Below are 16,764 nucleotides of genomic sequence, written 5' to 3'. Positions count from 1 at the left end.
TAGATATATTACATGTGTAATTAAGTTAAAGTAAGTAAAGTGTAATATATTCAAATTTAATTAACATGTCATTTCTTTGTAACATGTAATATAAAATATATAAAATATATGAACAAAATTAAATATTGTAACTCATAACTATATAACTTAGGATCAATGACATTTCATATATATATACATATGAGGTACATATATATATATATATATATATCTTAAATGTAATTTTGACAATCTCATTGAAAAAATTGTAACACAACTTTATCAAATTTTAATGAATTCCTTTAATATATATGTTATTACACAAGTTTTGCATAAATGTTTTTTTCTAATATTTATATCGAAGAACTTTTGAAATTTTTTAAATTTGTCAAAGAAAAATGTTAATTTCAAATTTTAGAGGTAAAGAATATAATATAGAAAATATAATACACCGGATAATAATAATACATACATACAAGATCTTAATTCAAGTTTATCAAGTTATTAGTTATACAATATTTATATACATACGTTAATGATTTTAATTCGTGTTTAATTTTTTTAATCAGAAAGTCGATATTCGGTTAGTTTATAAGTATATAAGTACATTAAATTTGTTAGATACCATTAAATTATTTACAAAAAAATATTTATCTAATTCGCTATAAAAAAAGATAGTCTTTTACTTTCGCGCCATCTTGAATTACTGAGCGATTGTCTTCTAAGAAAACAGTGATAGTCTAGTTATGAAAACTGAAACTAAAATAAAACAAAGCCTCGGTAGGATAACGCTTTAAGATATGATGTTTTAACATTAAACTGGATATTGATTTTCCTTGAAATAACTTTTAACTTGTTACATTTATTAAAAACAATTCCGAAGTTCAAACATTGAATGTCAATAAGATTTTATCTAGTTAATAATTTTCTAACATAAGTATCAAAATTTCGAGCTATTTATATTTCTAATTCTTCCTAATATTTTATTGATATAGTATTCCATATTTAATAATGTGAAAATAAAATTAAGAAAATTCTAACCTTAAAATTGAACTTCATACATTCATGAAACAAATGGAAGTTATTATTTATTATTTTTAAATTATTAGTACATGACACTTTTATATTCAATTTTACTCATAAATGTCTTTGTTAATATAAATATGACCTTAAGTGACCTTAACGCTTTAAATTCAATATAATTTTCAAATTAATACTACTAGTTTTCTTAACGTTTAAATGTTTAAATTAATGAGATCAAAATATTTTGATTTAAAATGTGTTAATAAAAGTTTAAATACATTTTCAGATTCCTCTAAGGAGGCATCGACAAAGCAAGCAACCTTAACAGTTGGTGTGATTTTCATTGCTTCGTTATCGGCATTATTTTATGCTTATACTAGTTTTCCAGAACTTACTGAGTAAGAAAAAATTATAATAAACTTTTATATAAAGAAATATTTTAATTTATTATATTACAGAGATGAGCGACAGTACATGAAATTGCCATTACATATTGAAGAAGCTAAAAGTTTGGGTAAACTTCTCGGACGATATAAAGATCTTTATTATTTTCAAGTGCTTGCTGGATTATTTATTACATATGTTTTGTATCCTTCAATATTAAATCTTTTAATTTCAGAATAATTCATAAACTTTAAAAATATGCTATTTCATATTTATCTAAGTAACATTCTACCTTTCATATATAATGTTATATTCAATTATTTTTAAATGTTAACATATAAGTGTTTAAAAGTATATTTTATAGGATAACCCTTAACATAGATTTAGCTTACAAACTTTTGCTATTCCAGGTTCTATTTTCCTTTCAATCCTTTCTGGTTTCCTTTTCCCCTTTCCTTTAGCTTTGTTATTAGTATGCAGTTGCAGCGCAATAGGAGCATCACTTTGCTACTTTCTTTCTTCACTTTTGGGACGTAGATTACTTTTTAAATATTTCCCAGAAAAAGCAAGGGAGTGGACGTTAACAGTAAAGAAGCACAAAGACCACCTCTTTAATTATATGCTATTTCTTCGAATAACTCCATTACTACCAAATTGGTTTATAAATTTAGCCAGTCCTGTAATTGGAGTGCCTCTTGTACCATTTGCTTTAGGCACATTTTTTGGAGTTGCTCCACCATCTTTTGTTGCTATTCAAGCAGGTCAGACATTACAAAACTTAACTTCATCTTCTGACGCATGGTCGTGGAATAGCATTATAATATTATGTATATTTGCTGTATTATCATTAGTACCTGTTTTATTTAAACAAAAACTACAACAAAAATATGATTAAACTTTAGGAAAGAAATTTTGAACAGATTTATTTATTTAAAGAAATATGTGCTTTATTTTAATATTTAAAACTTAAAGCAAACTAAGTTGTTTTTAAAAAATTCAGTTCCAATAAACAACATTTTTTTTTAATATTATTACACTGTTATATAAAGTCCTAAATACAATTAGATTTCTTTTTCTTTTTTTTTTCTAATTGTAACTTAATTTGTATCAATTCCATATGTTGATATTTTTTCTATTTTTTATACTGTAATATCATGCATTTATTAATAAATTACAACTTTACAAAATGAGCACAAATTTAGATTGTTATTTCGTAAATATTAATGTATTGTTTTATGTAAAATCAGTTGTATGTTTTTCACAAAAGCAGTTATTTAGAAAATTGTTTAAAGGGAAAGGGATAACAATAAAACCAATTATACTAGTGAAAAATTTTTGTAGTGGAAACATAGTTATATAAAATTAATTTAATTGAAAGAGTAATTCAGCAGAACGAAGTCATATAACTAATGGTAATACTAGTTGAATTCAAAGCTGGAAGGCTGACTGGTCGCCAGTACCACCAGTTGTACCATACTAAAAGAGAAACATAATTTTTGAAAGTATCTTATTTAATGTATCAATTATGATATATGTAATATTCAAAACATTAATTTAAATTAATGGACACTCATTTCTGTTAATGTTAGACACTGTCAAGAATAAAGTAGATAGTTTAAATAATAAAACGTATGTTCATCAACTTCTTTAACTGACTATAAATTAAGATACTTACAAGCTTTTCCAGCAGATAATAATACTATGATGGACTCGCAAGATGCACTACATTCTGGACTTGCTATCATTTTTATCAATCTTGCACCAGCTGTACACCTTATCATTATATTACTACATTCAGGATTTGGCTAAAGTTTTAGAAATAGTATTTATTAAAGAAGTTATTCTTCAAGCAATATGCTTAATTCCAACATAACATTATTTTTAACATCTATTGTCAATTAAAATAATACAGCAGACATATATTGAAATACTACAGCTATTTTGTAATGCTTCTTGCAACAAACATTTTGAATATTACTATTTACACAATAATTAATTTTATTATTATATTGATGTTCTTTATGAAGCAATATTTCATGCAAACCAAAAGCTTTTAATAAAATAACATCTTACTAAAGAGTAAGGTGGAGAGTTTGGTTCATCAAAAATAATAAATCTTTCTGTGCTTTGTTCCCACCAATTTGGTGTATCAACAGGTTTTGGAAATAACTTTCTCAAAATTCTTCCTGTTGTCATGCTATTAATTCTCCATGTAATATGATTATTTAAATTTTTGGAACGATTTAAATCCATATTTTTTTCCATAATATCTTGAATATCTCTAAAATGTTAAAGCTTTTATTTACAAACTTTTGTTTAAGGCACCTTAGTATTTTTGTTTATATATGATACCTGTAAGTTTTATTGTTAGAAAATACTCTCATAGCATCTTTCTTAAATACTCCTGGATTTTGCCACAATAATTGTTGTATATCTTCCATATAAACTTGAGATAAATTTTCTGTTTTTGTATAAGGAATGCCAAGATTAAAAGATCTAGATATATGATGGCTACTTAAATCAGGTACAAAATGTACAACACTACAGGGCCAACAATCCATATCATTTACATAAAAATACGGATTTTCTAATATGCACCATTCATCATATAATTCTAAAAGGCAAAAGTATAAAAACATATACATAATTGAATGAATCAAGTAAAAACAATATGAAATTTTAATGAAAAACTATTATTAAAATCAATTATTGTTAATGTTATATAAAGTGAGATTTAAGAAATAACTACTGATGTCTTATACTCCAATATATATTTATTGTATATCATTTTTTTTGTAATTTACATGTTTTGTATATATATACTTCCATATTTTTATAAAGAGCTTTTTATTAAATTCTATAACGATAATGAATGATCTAATGATAATAAAATATAAAAAATTTAATAAAAATTTTAAATAAATATTTTCAAGCCGCCGCTAATGAAATTGTTAATAAAATATAGTATGTTTAACATAAATTGTAATATCAACATACCAGATAAAGAGGGATAATGTTGAATTATTGGTACAGCTATTTTTCTAAGTAATTTTAAGCCTGGATAGATGGAATTCTGTAAATTCCTCAGTAGCATCACACCTAAGAACTTTTTATCAAAGGATATAAAACATATAATTATTATAAATAATAATGTAACCATACTTTTCATAAAGAAACGAAAATTAACTTTCTTCTTTTTCTTCTCAAGAGTACGAAAGGAATTTTGTAAAGCTTTATTGATTTCATTTTCCGTAATATCATTTTCGCGTGCAAATTGACGAATCTTTTTCAACTGTTTTTTATACACCTCCAAATCAACCATTTTTTAAGAAACAAAATAAAAATGATAAATGAGAATTAACATTTATTGGAATCGATAATATATAATGGCATATATATATATATATATATATATATATATATCGTGTAATTTACAACATTTTAATAAACATTCACATAGCAACTAAAAGTATGTATATATACATCGTATTTCATTACAAATTACAAAATGAAGTACATATACACTAGATCGGCAAATCTATATTTAAACACAGCTGCGCTCTCTATGAGGAAATTATTAAACTACTTATTATACTACAATGAAAATAATATATAAGGATGCAAAGTCTATCTTACATACTCGTCTATGATATGGCCATTGACTAAATACATATATTAACTATTTGATTAAATACATTATACATTGACTATTTACCTGACATAATATGCAATTTTGTGTCTTACGTCAAAGATACTTCTTGTTTCGATCTAAAATTTTTGCGCCCGTTTTCACGCATCTCCACGCTTTTCCAACTGTTTCCGCCCGATCATATTCAAAACCATTTTGCAATAATTTAGACAAGTGAAGGAGATTTTAACGTCAAATAAGATTAATTTTAATTCACCATGTCGATAAAATTAATTGTAGCTAGTTCTAATGATTATTCATTATATAATTCAATATATTACTTGCTATGTAATTATATTTAAGATCTAGAATATCATCTACATTATAACAAATGCTATGTATTATTAATTCCTTAAATATTGCATAAATTGCGATTTTATTATTTACGCTAGTTCTAAACAAACACATGTAGGATAATTATATTGCCAAAATAAGTATGAATGGTATGTTATTCATGTCAGCATTATGTTAAATTTGTTAATACACACGCACACATGTGTTGTACATAATACAGATACTTAAGTGTCTTAGTCGCTATAGAATTAATTTCAATTGTAAAGATTACTGCATAATTTTTTAAATTCCATTAATAAATAGATTTTGTTAAACAAATTATGGTAATGGTAGATGGCAATATCATCTGTTTTTCTCGCGCAATATTTCGTTCTTTGTGCTATAGACTCGTCCGTAAACAAAGAACGCAAAATTGCGCTGCAAAGACAGACTACATGAATGGTCCTACACCAAGAGGGATTATCTTATTTTCAATATATGTAATAATTAAGTATTACACTTATATAAATATCAATATACTTTATTCTAATTATTATAACTACATAAGCAATGTGTTTTACTTGAACTACTTATTTGTTTTTGCTTTTTCAGTTTCTACAGAAGTATCGACATATAATTTCTTATATAATTTTTCATATTCCACCTTAAGTTTCTCTCTTTCTGCAAAATATTTTGGATATCTAGCTTTTTCAATTGGATCCCAAAAATCCATTACAGAATCTGGTGGTATTACAAAACGTCCATGGCATATACCACCTGGGCTATTAGGAAATTTTGATGGATCAGGATGCATATTCTGAAATAATTCTTCTTCACCTTCTAATAGTAGCTTTTTAGCTATGCGAGCATCTGGTATATTCCGATTCTTATCAAAACGTTGTCTTAATAAAATTGCGTTATATCTAAATCAAAAGAATATATAATAATGAATATTTATTCAAAACTCAAGTATTAAAACTTAAAATGAACAGTTACATCTGTATATAATAAAAGTAGATAATTATAAAATGTTAAAAATAGTTCAAGACATAAATTTATTGAATCTTCAAAAGTAGGTCTATTAGAAGTAACAGCTTATTTCATATTATTATCAATTTTATATAAATAATAATAGTAATAAAATTCATAACAAAATTATATAACAAGACAAGTGAAACTATGTACACAATGTATGATATCCTGAAAAACTATGATAGCAGTACGATCAAAATTTACGTTTCTTCATTAATATTTTGACACTAATTGTTAATAAATAATATTTGATATAAAAAATAATGGCTTTTTATACTACTAGATTTAATTTAAACATATTTTTACCTAAATTCGTGTCTTTTAATATTCTGATCTTCTAACGCACGTAAAGCGCGTTTATAAAGACTACATACTTTTCTAGTATGACTAATGAAAGGTGATGGTAGTTGGGCCATTCCTATTTAGACTCGATATTAATTCACTTAGATATTGGTATTGTTCTGTTTATTTTAAAATTACTTAACCAATTCGAGGAGTACCTGTTCCTTAGTCATGAACTATATGATGCAACTGAACTACAGATAGTATTATGGGATTATAAAAATCGTAATGATCACAAATTGCCCTGTTACTAATTATTTTTAATGATTATTATTATATTACAAAATTATAGTAATAATAATCTTTATAAAAGGGCTATGTGTAGAAAAAAATATAAAATTTGTTGAATCATAAGAAAAGTACAAGCAATGTTAATATAATTCTTCTTTTATTTTTCATTTATTGTTTTTCGCATTTTGTTTCACTATTATATTGTGATTTACATTAGCATATATTTATTTCAAATTTATTAAATATTAGATATTATTATCAGCATATGAATTTTTTATGTATTAAAGTATAGTAAGCATATCGAAAAGAAATGTTATTTTATAGCGTAAGAAAGCTAAAATGATTATAGTAAAATTCAAATAATATATGTAATCTAAAATAGAAAAATATTACAATTAGGATGCTTCCGGTTAAACAGCGCGACGGAAGTCTAGTTAATCACAAAGAATGGCGATTGTCGTTTTATTTACGTTACGGATTCTTTATTTTTCAGCATACTTAACGACTAATTTTTAAGACGCGACAAGGACCTTAGCCTTTTCAACAATTAAAGAAACTTTCAATCGCATAGTTGTGCGATGAACTCAAGACTTATAATTTGCTTTAAGCAGCAATATTTGTAGCAAAAATCTTTAAAATTCGAATTAACCAAAGAATCCAACCTTCAATTTTCTCAAATAAGTAAATCATTTCAGTTTCACTAAAAAATTTGATCGTAATATTAAAGCACAATTTTATATAATTTATTTTCTTTCATGTACCTTGTTTACTTAATTCACGAATTAACAGTAAAAATAAATGTAACCATTAATTTAATCTTATTTAACTATTAAATAAATTTCCAGTATTTATATTACGAATAAAGCTTGAAATTTTCATCCAATATAAAGATTTGATTTAGTCATCAAATTAAGAACGTAGGATCGAGTTTCCAATATTGACATTGTTTACTTCTTCGAACGATTTTCAACGGACGAAATGGTGCCGACGATGCCGCCTGATTCGCATAAAATTTCGCTGAAGATCATTGAAGCGATAAAACAACATCCAGTTTTATATAGTGCTGAAGTGAAAGGTTCTATTAAACTTCAGGAATTTCGGCAGAAGGTTTGGAAGAGGATTTCGGATGAACTTGGTCTTGATCGTACGAACTCCTTTTCTTCTTTCACTGTTTTCGGATAATTTTGTATGTTCGTTAATATATCATCGCTATACAATATTTCTACTGCCAAAATGTTTTCTTTAATTTTTCAACATAGTTTGGAAAATTGTATACACATTAATTTCGTTTTATTAATCTTATTGTGTAAATACTGTGAAAGTTTAAGTAATAAAACGAAATTTAAATAATATTTATTTACAAAAACATTGGTAGAAGTATGTATAATAACCAGTATTAATTTCAAATTTATGTCTAAATGAATATTACTGCAGTATTTAAAAGATAATATAACATTTAATGGAATATGTGGTTATTCATTGCGTTAAAACGTTTTATATTATTTTATACAATATTTATTTTGATATCTATGAAAAAATATGAATTTATACATCTGTAATATTTTTTGTTTCTTGTAATTAAAGTTTTTTGAGCCTACGTTTATATTTACATTTATAAATTAGAATTTTTAAATTTACTGTTATAAAGTGATATGTATATAGATATAATTAATATGTTTTTAGCCACTTGGGTGAGATTAAGATGGAAAAATTTAAGGGATACTTACTGCCGTATACTTAAATATAAGAATAGAACGGAAAAAGGAGTTCGTAGGAAAAAATGGATTTTTGAAGATCATCTTAGTTTCTTAAAGTTTCCGTAAGAATAATATGTAAATTCTTAATGATTTTCTATATAATAATAATTTTACTAAGCTTACGTGATATATATTCTATTTTTATTAATTTTTTATTAATTTTTTTATCTATTTTTTATTAATTTTATACTGTTTAACTTTATTTAATACTCAAGCAGAATGATTAAATATCAACAAAAGTGTTTATTTAGGTATGAATCGGATTATCAACCTCAAAGTATAGAATTAACTGAAGACTATATTCAGGATATAAATGCAGGTGGAATTAGTTCTGAAGGTCTTTTAGAACAATTAGAAGATCGTAATGATGAAGATTATAGTGAATATTTAGAAGTTTTGGAAGAAACGACTGCAGATCCAGTGTTGGATCGTGATTCTATGGAATTAAATGATAATGGTGATAACGTAGTAAAAAGTGTAGAAGTAGGAAATGCAATGCATCATGATGTTGATTCATATGCACAGCAAATTCAATCAAAATATAGAAAAATAAGACCGAAAAAAGTGAAAATTGAATCATTGGAAGTGCCTGCAACCTACAGTATCTTAAAAACTTCATCTTTTAAAAATAAAACAATTGATACACCAATATTTGTTAGTGCACCAGCCGCAAATAATTCTGTAAAGAATTCTTCTAAAATAGAAGTAAGTTGCAATTTTCGAAACTAGTATGTATTTCCTAATTGCAATTTATTATTCTTTAATTCAATATATGTTTCAGGATACACAAAATAATTATGACCAAGTCTACCTAGCTCCTGAAGGAAAAAGTAGTATAGAGCTCTTTTTTGACAGTATGGCACAAACTGTCAAGCGACTCCCTCCAAAAGCTCAAGCAGATATTAAAATGAATATTTGTAAAATTGTAACAGAAGCAGAACTTAAGTACTCTGGACGTAACACACCCCAAAGTACTCAACAATTTATAGCACCACCTGGAATGATTCCTAAGTTGGTTCTCATTCCATGTAACATGATTGATGGACAAAATAATAAAGGTTGACTATTTCTAAGAATAATTATTTGTCTTGAAAGAATTATGGTTATTTATTCTAAATTATAAAATTGGTTTCTTCTATCATAAAAGAATGCAACACACAACAACTGAGGAATATTAAACTAAGAAAGTAGTTTAAATAAAAATGATTTTTGTATTCAGGAGTGTGTTTTATCTTTATATAACATACTGAAAGAAATACTATATACACAAATGCTGTCGTTATATTTTAAGCTGTTGTTATATATAAATATAGTTATTTTAATAGAACCATTGTCGTCTTAAAATTTTCCATTTACACCCGTATCTTAACAAAAGTTTCTTAGTAAATTATCAAATATGTATGTGTAAATGTAATCTTTGAATGCATATAATGTATCAAAATAATTAAAAAATAAATGGTATCTATAGATATATATGTATACATATAATGCACGTATAATATATTATACGTGATATCATTTATTTTTATGCAATACATTTATCATTCATACGATAATTGTAAATATAAGAAATAGATATGACAACTTTATCTCTTGTTTTACAAATTCATACATGTATTCATTATATAAATAATTTTACTATTATAATTATGGTGTATCATAATCTAATTCTATTAATTTGTCAGTGTATTTAATATATCAAATTTGCAATATATTATTTATAATATATTCTAAATGAAATAATAATAGATTTTAAATATTAAATCAATTTATATACAGAGAAAATTACAACAATTTATTGAATATAATTTGCGACAGAATGAGATTTATTAACAAAGATGCGTGTTTTATCTTAATTTGGTTTTGGTGAAATGACGGTATTTCATAAAAAAGAATTATCTAATTTTTCAGTGTTTATTGAAATGTTATCGTTTGTAAGAAATTTTATATAGTTATGAGATTACCGGCTAACGAAACAGTAGCAGGAAAATTTTAGTTTGAATTAAATCGTATGTGTAAGCTCTTAGCAGTTATAAAAATGTTGTCTTCTTTTGTTAAATTGCAAGTACAAAATAATTTTTTACAAAGATGTGTGTTCTCACAAACAAAAAGAACTTATTCAAAAAAGGTAACATGGTAAACAATAATATTGAGGTTAATAATTTAAGTTATTTGTTTTGATTTTGTGCGATTTATATTTATTTTCTTCCATTGTATGTTATTTATTACAATCCACATTCACTTAACTGTTTGAGAACATTTAATAATTTACAAAATCAGCTATTGGTTAACAAGCTTTATTATACACACATTTTTCATCTGCACGAAATTTATAAAACTTACTACATTTCTAAAAAAGGTATCGATATTGTTAATAAAATTGCGATATGAATATAATAAAAGAACAAAACATTAGATTAAATAAGAAAAAATATTTGTTTTACTAATGTATATTTATTAATTTTTAATCGTTAAAGTGACAATGTTTCAGAATAAAAGAACATTATTCTAATGTCAGTAGCTGTAACATTATTTTATTATCAGTATCATTAAAATATTTATACGAATAAACTAGAAGTTATAAATTCATGTTCATGAACATCTTCTTCAGTACTCATACTACATTGCAAACTTCTGCAGTACATATTCTAAAATAAATGTAAATTTGTCTGCATTTGTTTTACCCTTCTGGAAACTCGTACCCCACTTAATTACTAATTGTTAGATTGTTACTATTTGTTTAATATTATTACTACTAATTTATTGAAATTTAGAAACTAATCAATTTAGTATTATTACTACTAATAGTATTACTAGTTGTTAGAATTTGAACATGAAACAGTACAATTTGAATATGAAATAAACTCATTTGTATTAAAACTTCCCTTATTTTATTACTTTTACATTGCTAATCTAAACTCAGTTCATTCTTCAAAATTATCGTTTCATAATTGATGCAACTTGATTTGATGCGAACTTTAACATTACATTATAAAGATAAATATGCAAAGATAATGTCAATGACCTTGGAATAATCTTCAAGAAGATTCCATAGAAATGATAATAATTCAGATTTTTAATTTAAATAAGTTGCTCTGCATATAAGTAGTTCAGAATAATAATCATGTAACTCCCATCATTATTAATTTTTTTAATAAATATAGCAAGGTCCTTGTATCGAATGAGAAAATAAATTTGTTAATGTTAAACAAGGAATTGCTTTTTTAACCAAATAAAACAACCTTTTAATTCTTTCCAAAATATATAAATTGTAAATATAGTATTATATAATAGAATTTTTTCAATATGTGTACATGTAATTTTAAGCTGTATGACATTCATCAATTTTGTATATCTAATTGTAATGCCAATTTAATAAAAGATGATAAGAGAAACATAATATAACATTTTTTCACATTTATATTAATCCATGTTATTTCTCAGGATACTCCAGATAAAATTGTACCAACTAAAAAAGATTCTAAAACTATAGTATCAAAAACACTTAAAAAAGGTTTGGCATCGATAAAAGAATCTCTTGTTGCGAAGGATGTTGACGATATATTAGCTGAATGGATGGGTCGACCACAAATAGTTCCAAAAGTTTGTGATATTGTAATAATTGGAGGTGGGATAATGGGCAGTTCCATAGCATATTGGTTGAGAAACCGAGTTTATTCAGATCATTTCAAAGTTATAGTAATAGAGAGAGATCCTACGGTACGTTCTTCAGAAATTATGTTTTGCAATTGCAGTATAAAAATAATTTAGAAATTATGTTCTACAGTTTAACTGAATATAATAACATGAATATAATATCCAGTTTCATAAAAATTAGAGGGCTCGTTCTGAAAGATTGAAATTTATTCAGTTGAATTTACCAAAAAAAGATCTAATCAAATAAAGAAATTATTTAATAAGTAAACGTAAATTTTATTTTCAGTATACTACAGCATCAACAGTTCTTTCTTGTGGAGGTTTACGTCAACAATTTTCTCTGAAAGAAAATATTGAAATGTCTCTTTTTGGTGCAGAATTTTTACGTAACATCAATGAATATTTAGGCATTATAGGAGAACCCGCAATTGATCCATATTTCCATCCATATGGTTATTTAACATTAGCATCTGAGCAAAGTGCTCAAATATTAATAGAAAATTCTAAATTACAAAATTTCCTTGGAGCAAAAAATATTATATTATCAGCTGCTAAATTGAAAAGTATGTTTCCTTGGATAAATACAGAAGGTATCGAACTAGGTTGTTTAGGATTAGAAAAAGAGGGTTGGTTTGACCCGTGGGTTCTTCTTTCTGCTTTTAAAAAGAAAGCACTACAATTGGGAGCAAGATATATTTATGGTGAAGCGCAAGGATTTACTTATAAAGACAAAGGAAACATTGGTCAACTAGATGGATTGATTGTAAGACTTAATTTTGTTAAAGTAATATATTAATTATCACTCTAATTTTTGATATTCAGTATTATATTTACATTACTGCTAAAAAGTATCCAGATGTTTGTTTATTTTTGATGCAATTTTATTACAGTTCCTCAAGAAATAATTGTATATTAATAAATAATGACTACATTCAATATTATTATTTCATTATAGTAGTACATTAAAACTGGTTTTAAATAACTAATACATATGGAGTGACATAATTTCACTGAGTGAGTAATAAGATAAAAATTTATATCTAAACTAAAAATTTACATCTATTGTTTTACTGCTAAACTATCCATGAGGAAAATTGTGTGATTAAAACAAGTAATAATTATTTGAAGCCAGTAAAAACATCAATAAAATATATTTCAAATTTCGATATATCATTAGTGGATTTTTTTTAATTTTTTGATTATTAGTTTCTTATTAATTTATACATTTTTTAATATTTATATACTGTTGTATATATATCTGGGCAATTTATATTATAAATAATAGTAATAATATTAATATGTAATTTATAAACTAAATAATATTTGAAGTTAATATATTTATTATTTTTCATAATAATATTTAAATAAATCATATACATTTTCATGGATATATATGATTCACTAATCATGTAGACATAAGCATGTACATGTAGAGACAAGCATATAGAAATATTCTGTAATACACAAGAAAAAAGAAGTATGTAAAGTATGCAAAACTGTGCAAAAGTTTATATCTATATATATATATATATTAGCATACTTTTATATTTATTTTATTTTTATTCTATTAACAGTTAATACTGTATAATATTCTATTAACAGTATTTAACAGTTAATCTCTTTTTACTTTTTATTAGGTAAAAACCAAAGAGGGTGAAATACATAATATGAAATTTGCACTTTGCATTGTGGCTGCTGGAGCTTTTAGTGGACAAATAGTTGACAAATTGGGTAATGTTCAAACAGAAAACGGATTAGAGAAAATATATTTACCTGTTGAACCAAGGTAATCATAATTTCATGTTGTGAATAAGTTTGAATAAGTATGAAATGAAAGTTTATATTAATACTATTATTATTTATTAATATAAATCCAACACAAATATTGTTGGTGTTATAGGAAAAGATTTGTTTATTGCGTTCATTGTCCTGATGGACCAAGTTTAAATGCCCCATTATTGATAGATAATACTGGAACATTTCTTAGGTAAACATTATTCATAAAATAAAAGTTGTTTCTAGAAACTAATATTTTGAAACTTGTGTTTACTACTAATTAAGTATCAATATTTATTTTAGAAGAGAAGGTCTGGCAGGTACGTATATTTGTGGAAGATCACCAGAGGAATCCGAAGAACCTAGTACTGAAGATTTAAGTATTGATTATGATTTCTTTGAAGAAAAAATTTGGCCTGTACTCGCACACAGAGTCCCAGTTTTTGAAAAATTAAAGGTTTGTGTTTGATTTACACATAATAGAAATATGATATAAATACACTGATATGTATTAGGTTGTCCGAAAAGTGTCTTTCTTTCGCAAACGTATTATTTATAACAGTGCATATAAACATGAAACCAAGTCTGTGAAATGTCGCGGTGTTTATCTCAACATAACAAAATGGATCATACGTAATTCGACAAAATAATATAAAACAAAAAACACTGTGCGTCTATGACTTCCTCATAAACGAAAGAAACTTTTCGGACAACCTAATATATTAAAGTTATACATACGAATAAATTGATAACATTTGTATTATTACTCAAATTACTTAAATTAAATTATTTACTTTAATAGCTTTCGAAATGCAATTTTTTATACTATTTTTGCAGTTAAAGTCTTCTTGGGCAGGATATTATGAGTTCAATACTTTCGATCAAAATGGAATAATTGGACTACATCCATATTATCGGAATTTATACTTTGCAACTGGATTTAGTGGACATGGAATTCAACAGGCACCCGCAGTAGGTAGAGCAATTTCAGAACTAATTGTTGATGGAGAATATAAAACGCTTGACCTATCGAATCTTGACTTTGATAGAATTCTTTTTGGTAAACCTGCATATGAAAAGAACATTATTTAAAATATATGCATTTGATTGTAATCAAAATTTATTATGTATGTATATAATAATTTTAATAACAGAATACAAATAGTATTTTATGTATTTTACAATATACATAATAATATTTATAGAGATTAACTTTAAAATTTAGATTTATTTAAATTGATTTGTAAATAAATGTTTAAATTTGTAGATAAATGTTTAATACAGAAAAAAATTGGCCTTAAATTCATCAAATATTATAATCTGTATTAATTAGTCTATTTTGTTTTATTTAATATTTGTTATTATAATTAATATCTTGTTTTAAAGGATGATTTATAAATAAGTATTTAGATAGTTAAAAGTATACATATGATGTCAATAAAAAATATGTAATGATCTTTAATAATTCCAATGTCAAATTCCAAAATGAAATCTTGTAAGAATTTGACAGCCACACTATGGAATGTAAAATTCTATGTATTTACTACGTGCACTTCACGAAAAAGACAAGATCATCAGTGCTGAAAGATATTCGTCTCATTATGCTGTACATTGTAAAATATTGTTATTACTGTAAATAAATAATAATTATGGGGAAAGACCATCACCGCCCATGCAAAAATATCACTAGTTGTGGATATTATTCTGGGTACCATCAGTGGCCGTTCGGGACGGAACTTGAAATACTTTGAAATATCAGTATTTTGTATTTTTTTTCTATAATCTACATGTGCAAATTAGCCTACAAATAACTTAAGATTCTAACAAAGATAAACTACGCTATATTATGTACAATGAAATAACAAAGTTTGGAATCCCAAAGTCTATTTTCATCTTTTAACACAAATATTAATATGTAAAAATGAACTACTTTATGCATAAATTTTTTTAAAATAGACAACTTTTTAAAAAATGTCTCTTGTAAATCTTAAAATTGTGGTCAATATGATTAATATATGTATATGTATATTCTTTTATGGAGTATTATGTGTAGGATATGAAGTACATATTAATATAATTCTAGTTGTAGTTACTTTCATTATTGAATAAATAACGTATTCTACATTGAATTATAATTAATATGTTTAATGTTTTCAAAATTAGCTTTTTTTGTTAATACTGAATATGAAATATTAGGTGTAAGTATGCTTGTTTTAATAAGACAATTAAAGAAACATAAAATAACGAAAAATAATTTTAGTTACATAAAATTTCATTGTAATATTTATTTATTAAAATAATATTTATTTTGACTCGTTTTTATAGTGCAACAATATGTGCATGTGAAATTTTATCATGATATATATATAAATCATAAGCAATATATAAAATAACAATCATGTATCATATCATATAATAAAAAAAATAGTGTTGAAAAAGCAGAATATTAATATAATAAGAAATAATAACAAATAAGTATAAAATTTATCTCCCTATTTAAAAATTGATCACAGAAAAGGTAAAAAACTGAATTCTGAAAGGATTTATTCCTTTAAAAAGTATCTATTAATCTGTATGTTTAAAGTTCTCAAGTACAAAACAATGTAAAATGTTTTGTTATAA

The 16,764-nt window shown here is 24.8% G+C and overlaps 5 protein-coding genes across 9 annotated transcripts; 3 read left to right on the top strand and 2 right to left on the bottom strand.

The window, feature by feature from the left end:
• The first annotated feature begins 624 nt into the window (after positions 1-624).
• On the top strand, positions 625-2,300 carry LOC100746234 (transmembrane protein 41B). Its single transcript, XM_003493369.4, has 4 exons — positions 625-759; positions 1,289-1,400; positions 1,461-1,589; positions 1,774-2,300. Exons 1-4 carry the CDS (start codon positions 726-728, stop codon positions 2,279-2,281), a joined length of 783 nt encoding a protein of 260 aa, XP_003493417.1. The 5' UTR covers positions 625-725; the 3' UTR covers positions 2,282-2,300.
• LOC100746114 lies at positions 2,010-5,225 on the bottom strand. Of its 3 annotated transcripts, none has more exons than XM_012391484.3 (5): positions 4,384-5,225; positions 3,739-4,000; positions 3,460-3,667; positions 3,062-3,191; positions 2,010-2,260 (listed from the first exon to the last, which is right to left on the bottom strand). In XM_012391484.3, exons 1-5 carry the CDS (start codon positions 4,706-4,708, stop codon positions 2,250-2,252), a joined length of 936 nt encoding a protein of 311 aa, XP_012246907.1. In that variant the 5' UTR covers positions 4,709-5,225; the 3' UTR covers positions 2,010-2,249. The 3 variants fall into 3 exon arrangements, with proteins under 3 accessions (XP_012246907.1, XP_003493416.2, XP_012246908.1); XM_003493368.4 differs by lacking the exon at positions 2,010-2,260 and adding an exon at positions 2,481-2,862; XM_012391485.3 differs by lacking the exons at positions 2,010-2,260; positions 3,062-3,191 and adding an exon at positions 2,481-2,862.
• Positions 5,226-5,864: 639 nt separating this feature from the next.
• On the bottom strand, positions 5,865-6,958 carry LOC100745994 (NADH dehydrogenase [ubiquinone] 1 beta subcomplex subunit 9). Its single transcript, XM_003493367.4, has 2 exons — positions 6,686-6,958; positions 5,865-6,270 (listed from the first exon to the last, which is right to left on the bottom strand). Exons 1-2 carry the CDS (start codon positions 6,793-6,795, stop codon positions 5,934-5,936), a joined length of 447 nt encoding a protein of 148 aa, XP_003493415.1. The 5' UTR covers positions 6,796-6,958; the 3' UTR covers positions 5,865-5,933.
• A 421-nt stretch (positions 6,959-7,379) lies between these two features.
• On the top strand, positions 7,380-10,036 carry LOC105681497. 2 transcript variants are annotated; one of them, XM_012391479.3, is made up of 5 exons: positions 7,380-7,633; positions 7,798-8,096; positions 8,636-8,771; positions 8,961-9,414; positions 9,491-10,036. In XM_012391479.3, exons 2-5 carry the CDS (start codon positions 7,931-7,933, stop codon positions 9,770-9,772), a joined length of 1,038 nt encoding a protein of 345 aa, XP_012246902.1. In that variant the 5' UTR covers positions 7,380-7,633; positions 7,798-7,930; the 3' UTR covers positions 9,773-10,036. The 2 variants fall into 2 exon arrangements, with proteins under 2 accessions (XP_012246902.1, XP_033179441.1); XM_033323550.1 differs by having other exon boundaries at positions 7,380-8,096.
• A 485-nt stretch (positions 10,037-10,521) lies between these two features.
• On the top strand, positions 10,522-15,825 carry LOC100740356 (FAD-dependent oxidoreductase domain-containing protein 1). Of its 2 annotated transcripts, none has more exons than XM_012391450.3 (7): positions 10,522-10,837; positions 12,154-12,429; positions 12,653-13,129; positions 14,004-14,152; positions 14,267-14,353; positions 14,446-14,599; positions 14,980-15,309. In XM_012391450.3, exons 1-7 carry the CDS (start codon positions 10,721-10,723, stop codon positions 15,232-15,234), a joined length of 1,515 nt encoding a protein of 504 aa, XP_012246873.1. In that variant the 5' UTR covers positions 10,522-10,720; the 3' UTR covers positions 15,235-15,309. The 2 variants fall into 2 exon arrangements, with proteins under 2 accessions (XP_012246873.1, XP_012246874.1); XM_012391451.3 differs by having other exon boundaries at positions 10,733-10,863; positions 14,980-15,825.
• Positions 15,826-16,764: the final 939 nt, after the last annotated feature.

This window comes from Bombus impatiens, unplaced genomic scaffold, assembly GCF_000188095.3.
Source record: "Bombus impatiens unplaced genomic scaffold, BIMP_2.2 scf_1079, whole genome shotgun sequence".
NCBI lineage: Eukaryota > Metazoa > Arthropoda > Insecta > Hymenoptera > Apidae > Bombus > Bombus impatiens.
This window is presented reverse-complemented; position numbering and strand designations above follow the sequence as displayed.